The sequence below is a fragment of the Molothrus ater genome, chromosome 2 (genome assembly GCF_012460135.2).
Source record: "Molothrus ater isolate BHLD 08-10-18 breed brown headed cowbird chromosome 2, BPBGC_Mater_1.1, whole genome shotgun sequence".
NCBI classification, from domain to species: Eukaryota; Metazoa; Chordata; class Aves; order Passeriformes; family Icteridae; genus Molothrus; species Molothrus ater.
Window position 1 is genome coordinate 79,467,372 of NC_050479.2, and position 13,269 is coordinate 79,480,640.

The 13,269-nt window shown below is 41.1% G+C and overlaps 1 protein-coding gene across 1 annotated transcript in view; it reads left to right on the forward strand.

Moving 5' to 3' along the window:
- Positions 1–286: 286 nt before the first annotated feature.
- SLC36A4 (solute carrier family 36 member 4) overlaps positions 287–13,269 on the forward strand; it is a 94,899-nt gene continuing 81,916 nt past the window's right edge. Inside the window, 7 exon segments of the mRNA XM_036392095.1 lie at positions 287–308; positions 311–394; positions 8,653–8,776; positions 9,299–9,389; positions 10,409–10,497; positions 11,760–11,855; positions 13,050–13,134. Of these exon segments, the coding sequence (XP_036247988.1) occupies positions 287–308; positions 311–394; positions 8,653–8,776; positions 9,299–9,389; positions 10,409–10,497; positions 11,760–11,855; positions 13,050–13,134 (591 nt within the window).

The following is a 13,269-nucleotide window of genomic DNA, read 5'->3' on the forward strand; positions in this document are numbered from 1 at the left end:
AGCTGGGCCGCAGCAAAGCCAAAGAGCATCCCTAAGGATGGCAATGATGTCATGGTTAGGGAGCGTCTGGACACTGCTCTTAGTCATACGCTTTGGCTTCAGGTGCTCCTACATGGAGCAGGGCTTTGAAGATCCTGATGGGCCCCTCCCAAGTTGAGACACTTCGCGACTCCATGGGCTGGTGCTGCGGCGGGGCACGACGCCGAGGCAGACGGCGGCCCCGCACCGGGAGCGGCACCGCCTCCCTCAGCCCGCGCAGGGCCCGCCTGCCCGCCCGCCGCCCTCGATGGTTCGCTCCCGCCGGGCGCATGCGCCGCGCCGGCCGGCTCCACATCGGCGGAAGGGCGAGCGGAGCCCGGTGGGGCGATGGCCGGCGCGGGCAGGGAGGAGCTGGGTGAGGCGACCCGAGCCGTGCTGCCCGGCGGCGGCGGGGGGGCGGCTGGCTGCGGGGCGGGGAGGAGGGGGCTTGAGCGGCGGGACCGGCCGGCCGGTCCTTACCCCCCTCCGCTTCAGGAGAGATGGTTCGGCCCACCGGGGATGCGCTGCGGCGCTCGGCGCGCCGAGGCGGGCGGGATGAACCATCCCACCTGGAGTGGGGGTGGGTGCTGCGCTGCGGTGTCTCCGCCTCGCTGGGGCCGCGGCGGCGAGGGCTGAGTTGCCGGGACCGGGACCGGGACCGGGACCGGGACCGGGACCGGGACCGGGACCGGGGCCGGGCGGGCTGAGGGCAGCGCAGCCCTCAGGGGCTCTGCGGGACGGCAGGGGCCGCTCCCCAGGGCGTCAGTCGCACCTGGCTGGCGCTCGGTTTCTTGGTGAAGTCACGGCTTCCGTAGAAGTTCATGGAAATACGTTCTCTTTGCATCGGTGATGCATTTATCTGCCCTGCAAGGCTGGGTTGGGGTTTCTCGGGGCATATGTGTGTTTATGTGTTAGCGGTATTGTATTTATTACATTTACAGTATATTACTCTTACCACCTTTAAATCTAATTGATGGAGGACACCTAGATGTTCATCTCTTAGTTTTTCTGCCCATGGGTGGACAAGTTAGCTCGTAGTAGGTTTAGTTATAAAGTATAGTTGTGGCTGGGCTAGACACGTGGAAGATCTCATCTCAGAGCTGTGTTTTCAGAATCACAGAGTGGGTCCGGTTGGAAGGGACCACAGTGGGTTCATGTGGTCCGACCTCCCTGCTCGAGCAGGGCCATTCTAGAGCTCATGGCACAGGATTGCATCCAAATGGGTTGTGAGTATTTCCAGAGAGGGACAATCCACAGCCTCTCTGGGTTACCTGTTCCAGTGCACGGTCACCCACACTGTAAAGAAGTTCTTCCTCGTGTTCAGAGGGATCTTCCTGTGCATCAGTTTCTGCCCACTGCCTCGTGTCCTAGTGGTTGGCACCACTGAGCAGAGCCTGGCTCCATCCTGCCGGCACCCCTCTTTAAATACTTACATATATTGGTGAGGTCTCCTCTAAGCTGCTGCTTCTTGAGGCTGAATGAGCCCAGCTCCCTCAGCCTTTCTTCATTAGAGAGATGCTTCAGTCCCCCAGACATCCTTGTTCCCCTGCTGGGAATCTGAGGATTAATCTGCAGATTTTGTCCTGTCCCATGGCAATGATAGGACTTGGAAGACATGCTTCAAATTTTGTTGTCCCCAGGCTGATCCATCTTGCATCGAGAGATTTTCACTTTGGAGGAACGGTTGCTGAAAGAAATTTTAGAGCTTTTTTCTTATTTTTTCCCCCAGAAGTTCACACATAAGACAGTTTTTCCTGTCAGAAGCCCTAGAAGCTGGATTTTCTGTGTTATTAACGATTTAAAAATGCAATTCCACACCTGATAAGAATTCCAAAATCTTTTGCATGGTTCAGTGCTATTTAATACTTAATAAAGCTGAAGTCTTGCCAATGTGTTGTCACTTAAGAGTGTGTTAATTGTAGAAATGTGTGGCTTGGTCTAGACAGGTTAGTGGATTATTTAAGACTAGTGTCTGTCTGAATAAATGATCCATTGTGGGTTGGGGTAAAATTGCTCCTCAGTAAGTGTGCAATAGCTATGCAGACCTGTGTGCACTTTGGTTTAATAACTGCAAGTGTGCCCATTTTATGAGCCTTCTGGATCTAACAGTTAGGATGCAAAAGCAAACACTTCCTCCTGCTTATTGTGAGGCCTTATTGACTTTCAACATTTGCTTAGAAATAGCCGTTCTCAAGATTAATACAGTCTACCACAAAGCTGAATAAATCTACTTTATTAAGTTATGGTCTGTAATGGAGAGAAATAAATGATCCGAGATTTATTTTCCAAAGAGAAATAAAAAGGGATGCAAATAACTGCATGAGGCATAGCTTAGAGTTCTTGACAAACAAACACAACAAAAGCTGATGCTCACTTTTACTGTTTTGGAAAATGTAATTATTAGTATTTAATAGTAATTTTTAAACCAGATGAGATTTTCCTTTTCAGTTTTCAAACTGAATAATATATTTTATTTTGAGCATTTTGTTTGTTTATTTTTATCTCTCTTATATTCAACAGGAGTAGCTGTAGTGGAAAATAAAAAGGCAGCTGGCTTGTCTATGGTTTAATGGTGTTATCTGCTACTTCCCCCTTGAGCTAGGAAAATTTACCAAGGTTTATCCGTCTGGGCCAGCATGCCTCTAGCAGTACCATTCATAGTTGCTTTGTCTTGCTCTGTAATTTCTTTGGAGGTGGTGGAAACATGTGACTTAGCTGATCATGTGTGCTTTGTGGACAAAGCTGTACTGTGCAGTGAGATGTCCTCTGGAGAAGTGCTGGGAGGGTTATTTGTAGGCTAAAGTACCTAAATATCTAAGCAGCTATTTCCTTCTGTGGTTGAGGGAGTAACTGAGCGTTACTTTGAAAATAATTAGTCACAATGTTTCCTTTGTAATTAAATTTGTCTTGAGAGCCCTGGTTCTGAGTGTTGGATTGAAAAGCCTCTCTGCAGAGCAGAGGTAGTACATGGATCATCTGGCAACTGAATGCACTTGCTGGGAACACTGAGCCTCTCCTGTTGTCACAGGTGTGGCTGCTGCCAGATATAAATGCTTATTCTGTGTTAACACTGCAGTGAAGACTCCTTGAATGTGTCTGCTTGTTCATAATTCAGTCACTAACTTTGTCCCATAAGAGCAGCCAGCCCTGGTTGGTGACAGAAGGTCTGGGTATGTCCCCAGGATCATGAATATGACTTTTCATAGCCTGTGGGAAAATATTAGCATAAACCTGCATTTTAGGCTAGTGTAAAGATGATGTGGTGCTGATTTTCTCTTTTATGGAGCATGCTGGCCTAGTCAAAATAGCTGCTTGTTAAATTGAGTCTTTATCGCAATTACAGAGACACTGGGTCACCCTCTGTTTAATAAACACAGTTCACAGTTTGTGAATCTTGGGCAGTTTCTGGCCCTGTGGGCATGTTCTTGTGTAGAAGCTGACTGAGCAGTGAAGTGTGTGCAGGACCTCCTCTGCCCACTGCTTTTTGCTGAGCACTTAATATACGTGTGAAGTGTTGCTCCAACAAGACCTGTGTGTTTCCTCTCCCATAAATGAGTAAAACCAGCTGATGCAAACAAAGTTATGCTATATCCTGTCCCCCAGATCTTTACATGCTTGTATGTCAAATCCACTTCATTCCATTTGCTGACACTGACTTCAAAAGCCTGAAGGGACAAAACCCCCAAGCAAATGAAAACCAGACCATATTGCTAAATTGGATTTGGGAAAGGGGTTTTAGACATGAATTTGTCTGGGGCGTGACCTTCTCCAAAGGAACATTAGAGAATCGAACTTGGCTTTTATTTTTAATATCTCCTTTAGCTTGCTATGCCTGCCTGGCAAACTCCTTTATTCTTTTGTCACTGTTTCTTCCATAAAATGAAAATGATGGAGATCAGTTTTATCTCCTATGGTGCTGAGTGGTTCAGTTAAATTTGGAAGTGTTAATTGCTTGAGTAATATAGAAAAACTAACTAAAGTTCTTGGTGAAAATTAATTTCTTTGGTGAACTTTTGAACTAGAGGATTTCTTCAGTGTGCTCGAAAAGCTTGAGAATTAAGTAAATTTAGTAATAGTTCAAAGGTTTCTTTGGCAGTATGTCCATAAGTGTTGGCAAGATGCTGGCAAATTCTAGGGGATAGAAAAGTACGTGTGAAGACACAAAATTGTGAAGACACAAAGTTGTTACAATTTTAACTCTATGGATTTAATCTCTCTGTGTTACTGTCGGCTGATCAATGATTGAAATTTGTGTCTTTGAGGATACAGTGTTGACATTTATGTATGATTATAGTGTGATGTGCAGCTGTAATGAATCAGAGATTTATCTCTCCAGTGGCTTAAGGAATTAGTTTCAACATTGCTGTGATAAGGCTGGGAGAAGATGAAATGCAATTTGTGTTGCCTTGGTTGATAGCAGTAGATGCAGAGCTTTTTGGCACCCTGCTTGCATGGATGTTCACAGAAGAAAGCAGAAACAATGTCAGTTTAATTAACTGTTAAAGACAATCAGAAGACAGCATTTGATCTGAAAAGATTTTTGTGGTGGAGCAAGGAGGAAAGAAATTCATATTGGGTGATGGAAGGACAGGGCTGAAAATTGTCTGGTTCTTCGTCTAAGTGAAAACAAAAGGGTGTGCAGAAATGAATTTCCTTATTTTTAGTTGTGCTGAATGATGATAATGCAAAATTTTCAGTAGTTTCTGTGGCTGATCACTGGGTTGGATTATTCATAGTGTGTTTGGGTGCAGCCAGGACAGTTTGGTGGAGCATGGATCTAATGTTGGCTGAGGTGTGCTCTGTACCATGTGCTTTGTGAGAGCAGCAAGACACCTTCATCTCTGATTCAGGTATGACATGCATATGCTGTGCTTGTGCTGCAGTTTGAGATTGTGTTTAAATTGCACATATTGGGCCTTTGTAGGAAGGAATCAAAGTAAATGTGGGGGTATTCAGTGCCAGTTTTCTGGCAATGACTGTGGATGTTCCAGAATAATTAATTTCAAGCTAGATCCAAGTATGGAAAGCTAAAGCTTTTTTTGTCATGTGCTTTAGACTACAAGTTTGGACCCATTCAGTGTGGATGTTACACAAACCTGGATGTCGCTGTGGGTATGGACTGTGGGACACAGCCACACTATTCCAACAGAGATCTGTTATCAAATGAAAACCAGTGCTTAGAAAGTTGCTTGATCCACACCTCCCATTAATGTCTTAGTACCATTACTGTTAATGGGTTCACATTTTTAGGCCAAAGCTGTACAGCAGTCATGGGATGAATGAGGAGTGATGAGGAAAAGAAGCAATTCAAGAGCATTTTTATGACTAGGATAGAGACCAGATAGCATTCTTGGAATGTTTTATATAATGCAGTATTGCAGAGGAAACTGTACTAAGTCATAACCTGTATAGTTATGACAATGTGAGTTGATGATGTTGCTGTAGCCTGTGTTTTAAAACTTCTAATGGAACTTATTCTCAAATGCATTGTTACATTAGAATAGGAACAGCGAACTCCAAGCCTTAGTGTGCATATTGGAAATGGATATTCTTGGCTCTAATTCAAGCCATTTCTGAGAAGGTGGGTGAATGGGGCAGTGGGACAGTGATAACAATAACCCTGAGATGACTAGATGGCTTTAAGCATGGGGATGTGACTTTTCAGAAGAAAAATAGCTTGTGTTAGGAAAAATTTAATTACTTGAAAGATGAGGGGAGTGCTTGAGTATATCTAAATCTATTCTTTAAGGACTACCTTTGTGATCATAAGATGGGTCAGGAAGTTGTGAGAGAAAGTAAAATGGGATGTCTAAATAAAGTTCAAGTCTTCTGTGTGTCATCTAGCTACATGGTAAACAGTGTAAATGTATGTATATGCCAGACGTTCCAGTCTCAGGTTGCAATGAAAGAAGAAAATTTTACTTTTCTCCCTTGATTGAGCAGTTGCTGATACTCACCAAAGCTGTTGGTCCTGTGGGTCATGCTGGTCCTGTGCTACTGCTAAATAAGAGCCTGACTTGCTGCTTCTTGTCATTATTGTTTAGCATTATGAAGAGTATCCTACAAAATGTGATGGAGATAAAACTGGAAAATTAATTTAAGTATTATTTCTTTTATATGTTGTTGAATTTCATGTGATCACAGACTTGCATGCTTGTAGTTTGGCTTGTTCCTTCAGATTGTTAGTTTAGAATCAATACTTTAAAGAATGAAAATCAGCCTAATCAATTGCTCACTGGGTGAAACTTCCTGCTCCCTCTGATCCCTGAGGAGGCAAACTTTTACTCCAGAGTATGCAGGTCTTTGTGAGCATCAAATATGCCCAGCAGGGACTCAGAGCTGAAGGGGAGGATGGTGGTGGCATCCTCAAGAACTAGTCAGCACAATGCTGTGGGAGCAGAGGGAGGGAACTCTGGTGATCCGTCTTTTGATCAATTCATAGACTATGTGCCACGTACAGAAATGTGGTGAAGTCCACCCTGACTTGTATAATTAGAATATCGCTGAGTATAAATTTGCTTTACAGTGTACTTTCTGGTTGAGTCTCTGACCTCTGATTTTTGCTCTTGACTGGACATCTTTGCTTCTGTCAAGTGCTTTCATTACTGGCTTTCAGCTTTTCAGACATGAAATTTTGACAACCCTTTGGTGTTTTCAGGAGAGTTTGAGCTATATGATTTAATGTTAATGACTTGGATAAGCTGCTTTCTGCTTTGTGGGATTTTTACAGTTGTTCTACAGTTTTTCTTTAGAAGTTGTTTAGCATTGGCTTCAGGGCTCTGCTGGTGGGTTAGACATCTCCAAGACTTCATAAAAACCTTAATGATTTGTTTAATGGCTGTGGTGGGTTGACCCTGGCTGGATTCTGCGTGTCCACAAAAGCTATACTCTATCGCTCCCCTCCTTAGCTGGAGAAAATATAACAAAATGCTTGTGTGTGGGTTGAGAAAAAGACAGGGAGAGATCGTTCGCCATTTACTCACCATGGGCAAAACAGACTGAATTAGCTGAATTCTTATTAGTCAAATAAGAGCAGGGTAATGAGAAATAAGAATAAATCTTAAAAAACCTTCTACCCATCTCTCCATTCTTCCCAGGTTCAACTTCAGTCAGAATTTCTCTACTTCCTCCCCTCCAGTGGTGCAGGGAGATGGGGCATAGGGACTGTGGTCAGTTCACCACATTGTTTCTTCTGCTTCTTTCTCTTTGGTGGGAAAACTCCTCACACTCTTTCCATGTTCCAGTGTGGAACATGTTTCCATGTTCCTCTCCCATGGGAGAAAGTCTTCTGGAAAATGCTCCAGTGTGGGTCCCCATGGGGTCACAAACATGCCAGCAAACCTGCTCCAGACTTAGACTCTTCTCTCCATGGGCCCACAGGTCCTCTGCCAGGAAGTCTGCTCCAGTGGGCTTCCCTTGAGGTCACAGCCTTCTTTGGACATCCACCTGCTCCACTGTGGGGTCCTTCAGGAGCTGCAGGTGGATCTCTGCTCCTGCACCATGGCCTGCAGGGGGATCTCACCTTTGGTGCCTGGAGCACCTCCTGCCCCTCCTTCTGTGCTGCAGGACTGTTCCTCTCACATATTCTCAGTCCACTCTCCAGCTGTAGCTACTTGGCAGATTTTTTTTTCCCTTCTTAACTCTATTATTGCAGAGGTGCTGCCACCATTGCTCATGGGCTTGGACATGTCCCACAGCAGATCTGTCCTGGAAGCAGCTGGCATTGCCTCTGTTAACATGGGAGATGCTTCCTGCAGCTTCTCACTGAAGCCACTCTGGTAGCCCCATTACCACCAAAACCCTGACACACAATGCCTGCTTTGCAACATAAATGTTACTGTAGTGTGGTTTGTTTGTTTGGTTTTTTTTAATACAAAATGTTAACATTACAGGGAACTTGAGACTTATTCAACATATTTTATGAATGGATACTGTGGTAGGCAAGTGTAGGGTAAATAATCTTTTTGCTCTTGGCAGGATTTGCTTTGCTTAACTGTAGTAATTTAAAATGGTTATAATTTCCTCAACATTAAACTGGCATAAGATGTTAGTTTTGCCTGAAAGGCAATTTTGTTCACTACTGACTGCTTGCTGTTACTTGGTGCTGTTACTTAGCTGGAATTTTATGCCAGTTTAAAAGGTTCAGGAAATTGCAGCTTTCAAAGCATGCAACCTGATTCCTGTATTTTGGTTCTTTCTTCAATGAATGGAGATACTTTCTGTGGTATCTGTCTTGCCTCTCTGAGGGCAAACTTATTGTTTAATTCTGAAGTAGCTACCAGCGTTTAAGATGAATCTCACCCTTTTGTAATAATGGATGACTTTTCTGTTTTGCTTTATGTTGCATTAGCTTGCAAAGTGATTTAAACTAGTGACATTTTCATGATAGAAATTTTCTTTTCTTAATGAAAAACTGTAGTGTTTGGCAATAATAATAATAATAGTAATGAGATGGTGTGTCACTTTAAAGAGAGAGACTATCCTGTGCAAACTTGTGCTCTATATATCTGATTAAATAATCTTTGTATTTAGGAACATGTTAGAACCTCATTGTATGGGAAGTTTGAATCATGTCTTACTTCTGAACTGTAAACTTGTTTCTAATGCTAACGTAGTGTTACCTCTGTTGTACAGGCATGGAAGTAATGAAGCCTTTAATTGATGAAGAAGACTCAGATGGCATCTCAGATGAAGAGCATGAAAATACTTTCCTGCCAGTTAAGACGCACTACCAGCTTGATAATGAAGAAGGCATTACGTATGTGTTAATCTTAAGCTTGTTTAGATTTCTTGCCTCTGTCTTGTTTCTTATGAGCAGTTTTCTGAACTCTGAAAGGGTCTTCTTGGACCTGCAGAACAGTTTTGTGGTTATACATAAGGACTTTGCATAATTCTCCCAAAAAACAGCCCATTTTGAGTAGGTTCTCACTTCTTTTGAAGCTAACAATGTACTTGCTGTAAAATATTTCAAGGCTCCTATTTGTAAAGTGATTAGAACTATGAAAAGAACTATGAAATGGCTGTGAAATTAACATCTCACAAGCTGGAGTAAGGAACTGAAGATCAAACTTCTATTTGAGTGTTCTATTTGAGGGTGCTCATGTGTAAGGATGAATAAAAATATTATTTGAATGTGTTGCACTTCTTTAAAATAGCTGGACCACTGTAAATTTTAAGTTGAAACTTGAAATTTATAATTTTATTATAGAGAAAAGGTGAGGTTGTGTTTTTGCCCTCTACCCCATCAGTGTGTACTTCTAATGTGACGTTTTATCCTCAGGTTTATACAAACACTGACTCACCTCCTCAAGGGAAACATCGGAACTGGACTTCTTGGTCTTCCGCTTGCAATAAAAAACGCTGGCATTGTGGTAAGAATTCTTTTTTCATAGACTAGAAAAGTCATCTAGAAAGATTTTCGGATATATGTCCTGAAAAAACGAAATTCTCAATGCTTCTTATTTGTCACTGCCATATTGACAGAGTTGTGTCATTTCTTCTCTATAATTTGGGGAAATCAGTACTGAAGATGAAGATTTTTTTGTTTTATAGGAAGTTACTGCTTCACCCTGAAGACTTCATTGCATGAGTTGCATTTTTGCTTAGCCAAAGTATTTTTCTGGTCCAAACAAAAAGTTTATCAGAAAAAAAGAAATATTTTCATTTACTCAGACTCCTGTGATGTCTCATGGGAATTGTTTCTATGGGGCTGTCTTATCTTTGTACAGACTTCTCTAGAGACAGATTGTATGTCATAGGATGAAACATCAGTTTGTTAAATCAATCTAGTTTTTCTGCAAAAATAGGGTATAGCCAAGGTTGTTTATACCTGGTAACACACAATGCATTTCCTAGGGCAGGGTAAATTTAATCAAATGAAATTTTCACCTTATGACTAAATAATCCTGTAATTCCATAGTACAGGTTGTTCAGTTTGAGAGTGAAAATTACATGGGTGTAAGGCAAGTTCCTTCTGTGAAAACTTGTGGTCAAGCATTTATTCTGAAGCAAATGATTTAATTTCATAGTTGTCTGGAGCTTGTAACTTTTGCTGTCATTGCAATTCAAGTGGTTCAAACTGCTGAATTGTGCAGTCTATGCAGTCTTCTTTCTTGAAAAACTTTTTGGCAAGTGAAACAGTTAAAGGAGGGAAGTACTCATTTGGTACTTAGGGCTTGATCACCCCTGAATAGCCTTCTCTTAAGTAGTGAACTGAAAATAAGGGATGCCATGAAACATGAGCAGCAGCATCCTCCTGACAGTGAAAAATTTTTAATTATTACTTTGTTTGCTACAATGTCAAATTTTTTCTTGTAAAGATTTTTCTCCAGCATACTTCCATGAAAATTTCTGTATTTCCTGTGTCATCCCTTTTTTTTCCCCATACCAGGTTGGACCAATCAGCCTTGTGTTCATAGGAGTTATATCTGTTCACTGTATGCACATCTTGGTACGTTGCAGCCACTCTCTATGTCAGAGGTAAATGTGGAACTATTCATTCAGTTGCTGAGTTTGAAGTAATTTTTTTAATTCCTCTTTTCTTTTTGTGATTTTTGGTCTACAAATACTCTGGTACTGTAGCAGTTTCTTCTGTCAGTTTAGAATCTTCTCAAATTCTTAGTGTGTACCTAGTAATGATAGCTGTGCTTTGTGCAACGCATTGAAAAAACATATGTGTTCTCTGCTCAAACACAAAATGAGGTTGGTTTAACTTGTTTTCCCCAGTACCTTCTTCCCTGCTGGCAAATAATTAGGTCTTTCTCTTGGCAGTTTTAAATGCTTATTTTAAGTCCTTCTTTATATTCATAGAGCTTCTGAGTCTTCATAGCTTTGAAAAATGTAAATAATCTATGAATAACCAGTTTATAAGTATTTTATAGGAGTAAAAGATAAAGTAAGAAATACTGTTAATGTCTTTCATGATTATATGTGAGCTCTGTCTCTGAATTGTGGCAACTTGATTCTTTGAATATGTAGTGCTGCAGGAATGTGTTAAAGTGATGCTATTGAGCAGATAAGTATTGAATATTCCTCCAAGTGACGTGTGCAGTACTGTGGGCAAGCAGTTACTCAGGTTTGACTGACAGAGAATTTTGATTAATAGTGACTTTCATTAAATATTTTTATTGTACTGTCAAGTGTTAAAGAGAAGCAGTGGGAGGGTCTCATGTTGCAGAGTGCAATGAACTTTTGAACTGAGTAGAATCACAAAACTATTAATGTCCCTGTAGCTGGAAAATCTATTTTACCAGATTAATATGATATTGTACTGTGAACAGACCCTGTCATTCCTGAATTTTTCCTGTGTAGTTTTGAATGGTCTTTAAAGTTGATGACTGAAATAAGATCATCCAATCAATTGTGATTTACTGCTTGTGCATCAAGAGTTGAATTCTGTTTAAGTTCTTTGTAATTTTAGATTTGAGATTAATTTCTTAAGCTCATATAACAAAAATATGATTTTGGAGTAGTTTATCAAAAAAAACCCTTATTTTGTAAGAAACTCATTTAGTACTGTTGAACTGGGGGGAAGCAGCACTGTGTTTCACATGCTTGCAGAGTGCTAAATAGCCCTTGCTGGGGTAAAGAAGCCCAAACCATACCTCTGAAATTCAGCAGCAGAGTGTTGCCACAGGTGACAACCTGGTATAATCATGGAAGACCAACAGCATTTTCAAAGTAGGGTTCTGGGTCATCATAGTTTCTGGTAACTCTGTGTTTTCTTCACTTTTTGATTTCAGGATGAAGAAGTCCTCCCTGGGATATAGTGATACAGTCAGCTGTGCCATGGAAGTGGGGCCCCTGTCTGCTCTTCAGAAACGAGCTTCTTGGGGCCGGTAAGTTTGACCTAGAATTTAAGTAAATTAATTTTTAGAAGTTAATGGCTGCACTTGGAATGATTAGGAGATGTCTATTTTACTAAGATTTTACCTTCCTTAAAAATGCTCTTATGCAGTGTTATTTGGTATTTCCTGCTGCCAGTGGTGATTTGGGAGGATGTCTGACTTTATTAGGTACATCAATTTTCAGTTCTACAAGAGCTCTGAAAAAAATGAATTCTGTTTAGTAATATAGGAAGACATGTGTTATAACCAGAAATGCATTCTGTGTTGTCTAATGCAATGAAGTAGTTTAAGTTTTCATTCTCTTTTCCCAACACTTCTCTGCATTGCAGGTTTACCCTGCAAATGTTAATTACTTTGATGTATGTATTCTGAGACAAAGCAGAACAATTCTTTGGTTCCTGTTTAAATACAACATACAAATAATGGAGAAATACTTACTGTTTTTGCAATAATGACATGAAGATATAAATGGCTTGTTGTGTCTGTTAAATATTTTATCTCTCTTTTACCAAAAAACCACATTATTTTTTCTGTGCCATCTGTTGCTGTTTGTAGAGTTTATGGTATGACTACACAGTAGTGAAATTGTGAATCTGAAACAGACACATTGCTCAGCGTTAATTTAAAATGGTTTTTACCTCACTTGTGGAAGAATTTTTAAAATTCCTGTTACTTTCAAGGATGCAGCATCTTGCTAGTGAGCTAGTGTTTAAGGTATGTTGTGATGACTTCATAGGGATGAAGTAGTGCTCAATTAGAGGGAAAATTGGTTTGTTCTGATATATAATTCTGATAGATTTCTTAATATCCTGATAAATAATTTTCTATTGCACCAAAGAATTACAAGCCTCAAATGGGCAATGGGGTCTCCAGAGACTCTGTGCTGCAGCAAATCCATTCTCTGGGGCAGGTCTCTGCTCCTAGCAGAGTTTCATTGCAGTCTGTCTTCACGCCACCATTGTGTATCACTTTTTTCAAAATCAGTCTGAGCCACAGTGTTCTTTCAATGATCACCACCCTGTTTTGACAGGGGAGGAACCTGCACTGCACTGCTTGTGAGATTACTGTGGCATTTGAGTCTAGCATTTTGACTACTCTAAAAAGGAGCAGTAATTGCATATTAGGTAGCAATGGGATAATTGTTTGGCTCTTAAGTATAATGTATGTTTGTTTTTTCTTCCTCAGGTATATTGTGGACTTTTTCCTAGTGATAACACAGCTGGGATTTTGTGGCGTTTATGTTGTGTTCTTGGCAGAAAATGTGAAACAAGTGAGTAATGCTGCCATATGAAAGCAGTTATGGGTTTAGATTCATTTTCCCTCACTTTTATTTCCTATAAAGCTTTTGGTTAAAAGGGGCAGTGGGCAAGGTGAACTAAATTCAGCTCTTGTGAAAGTGTATATT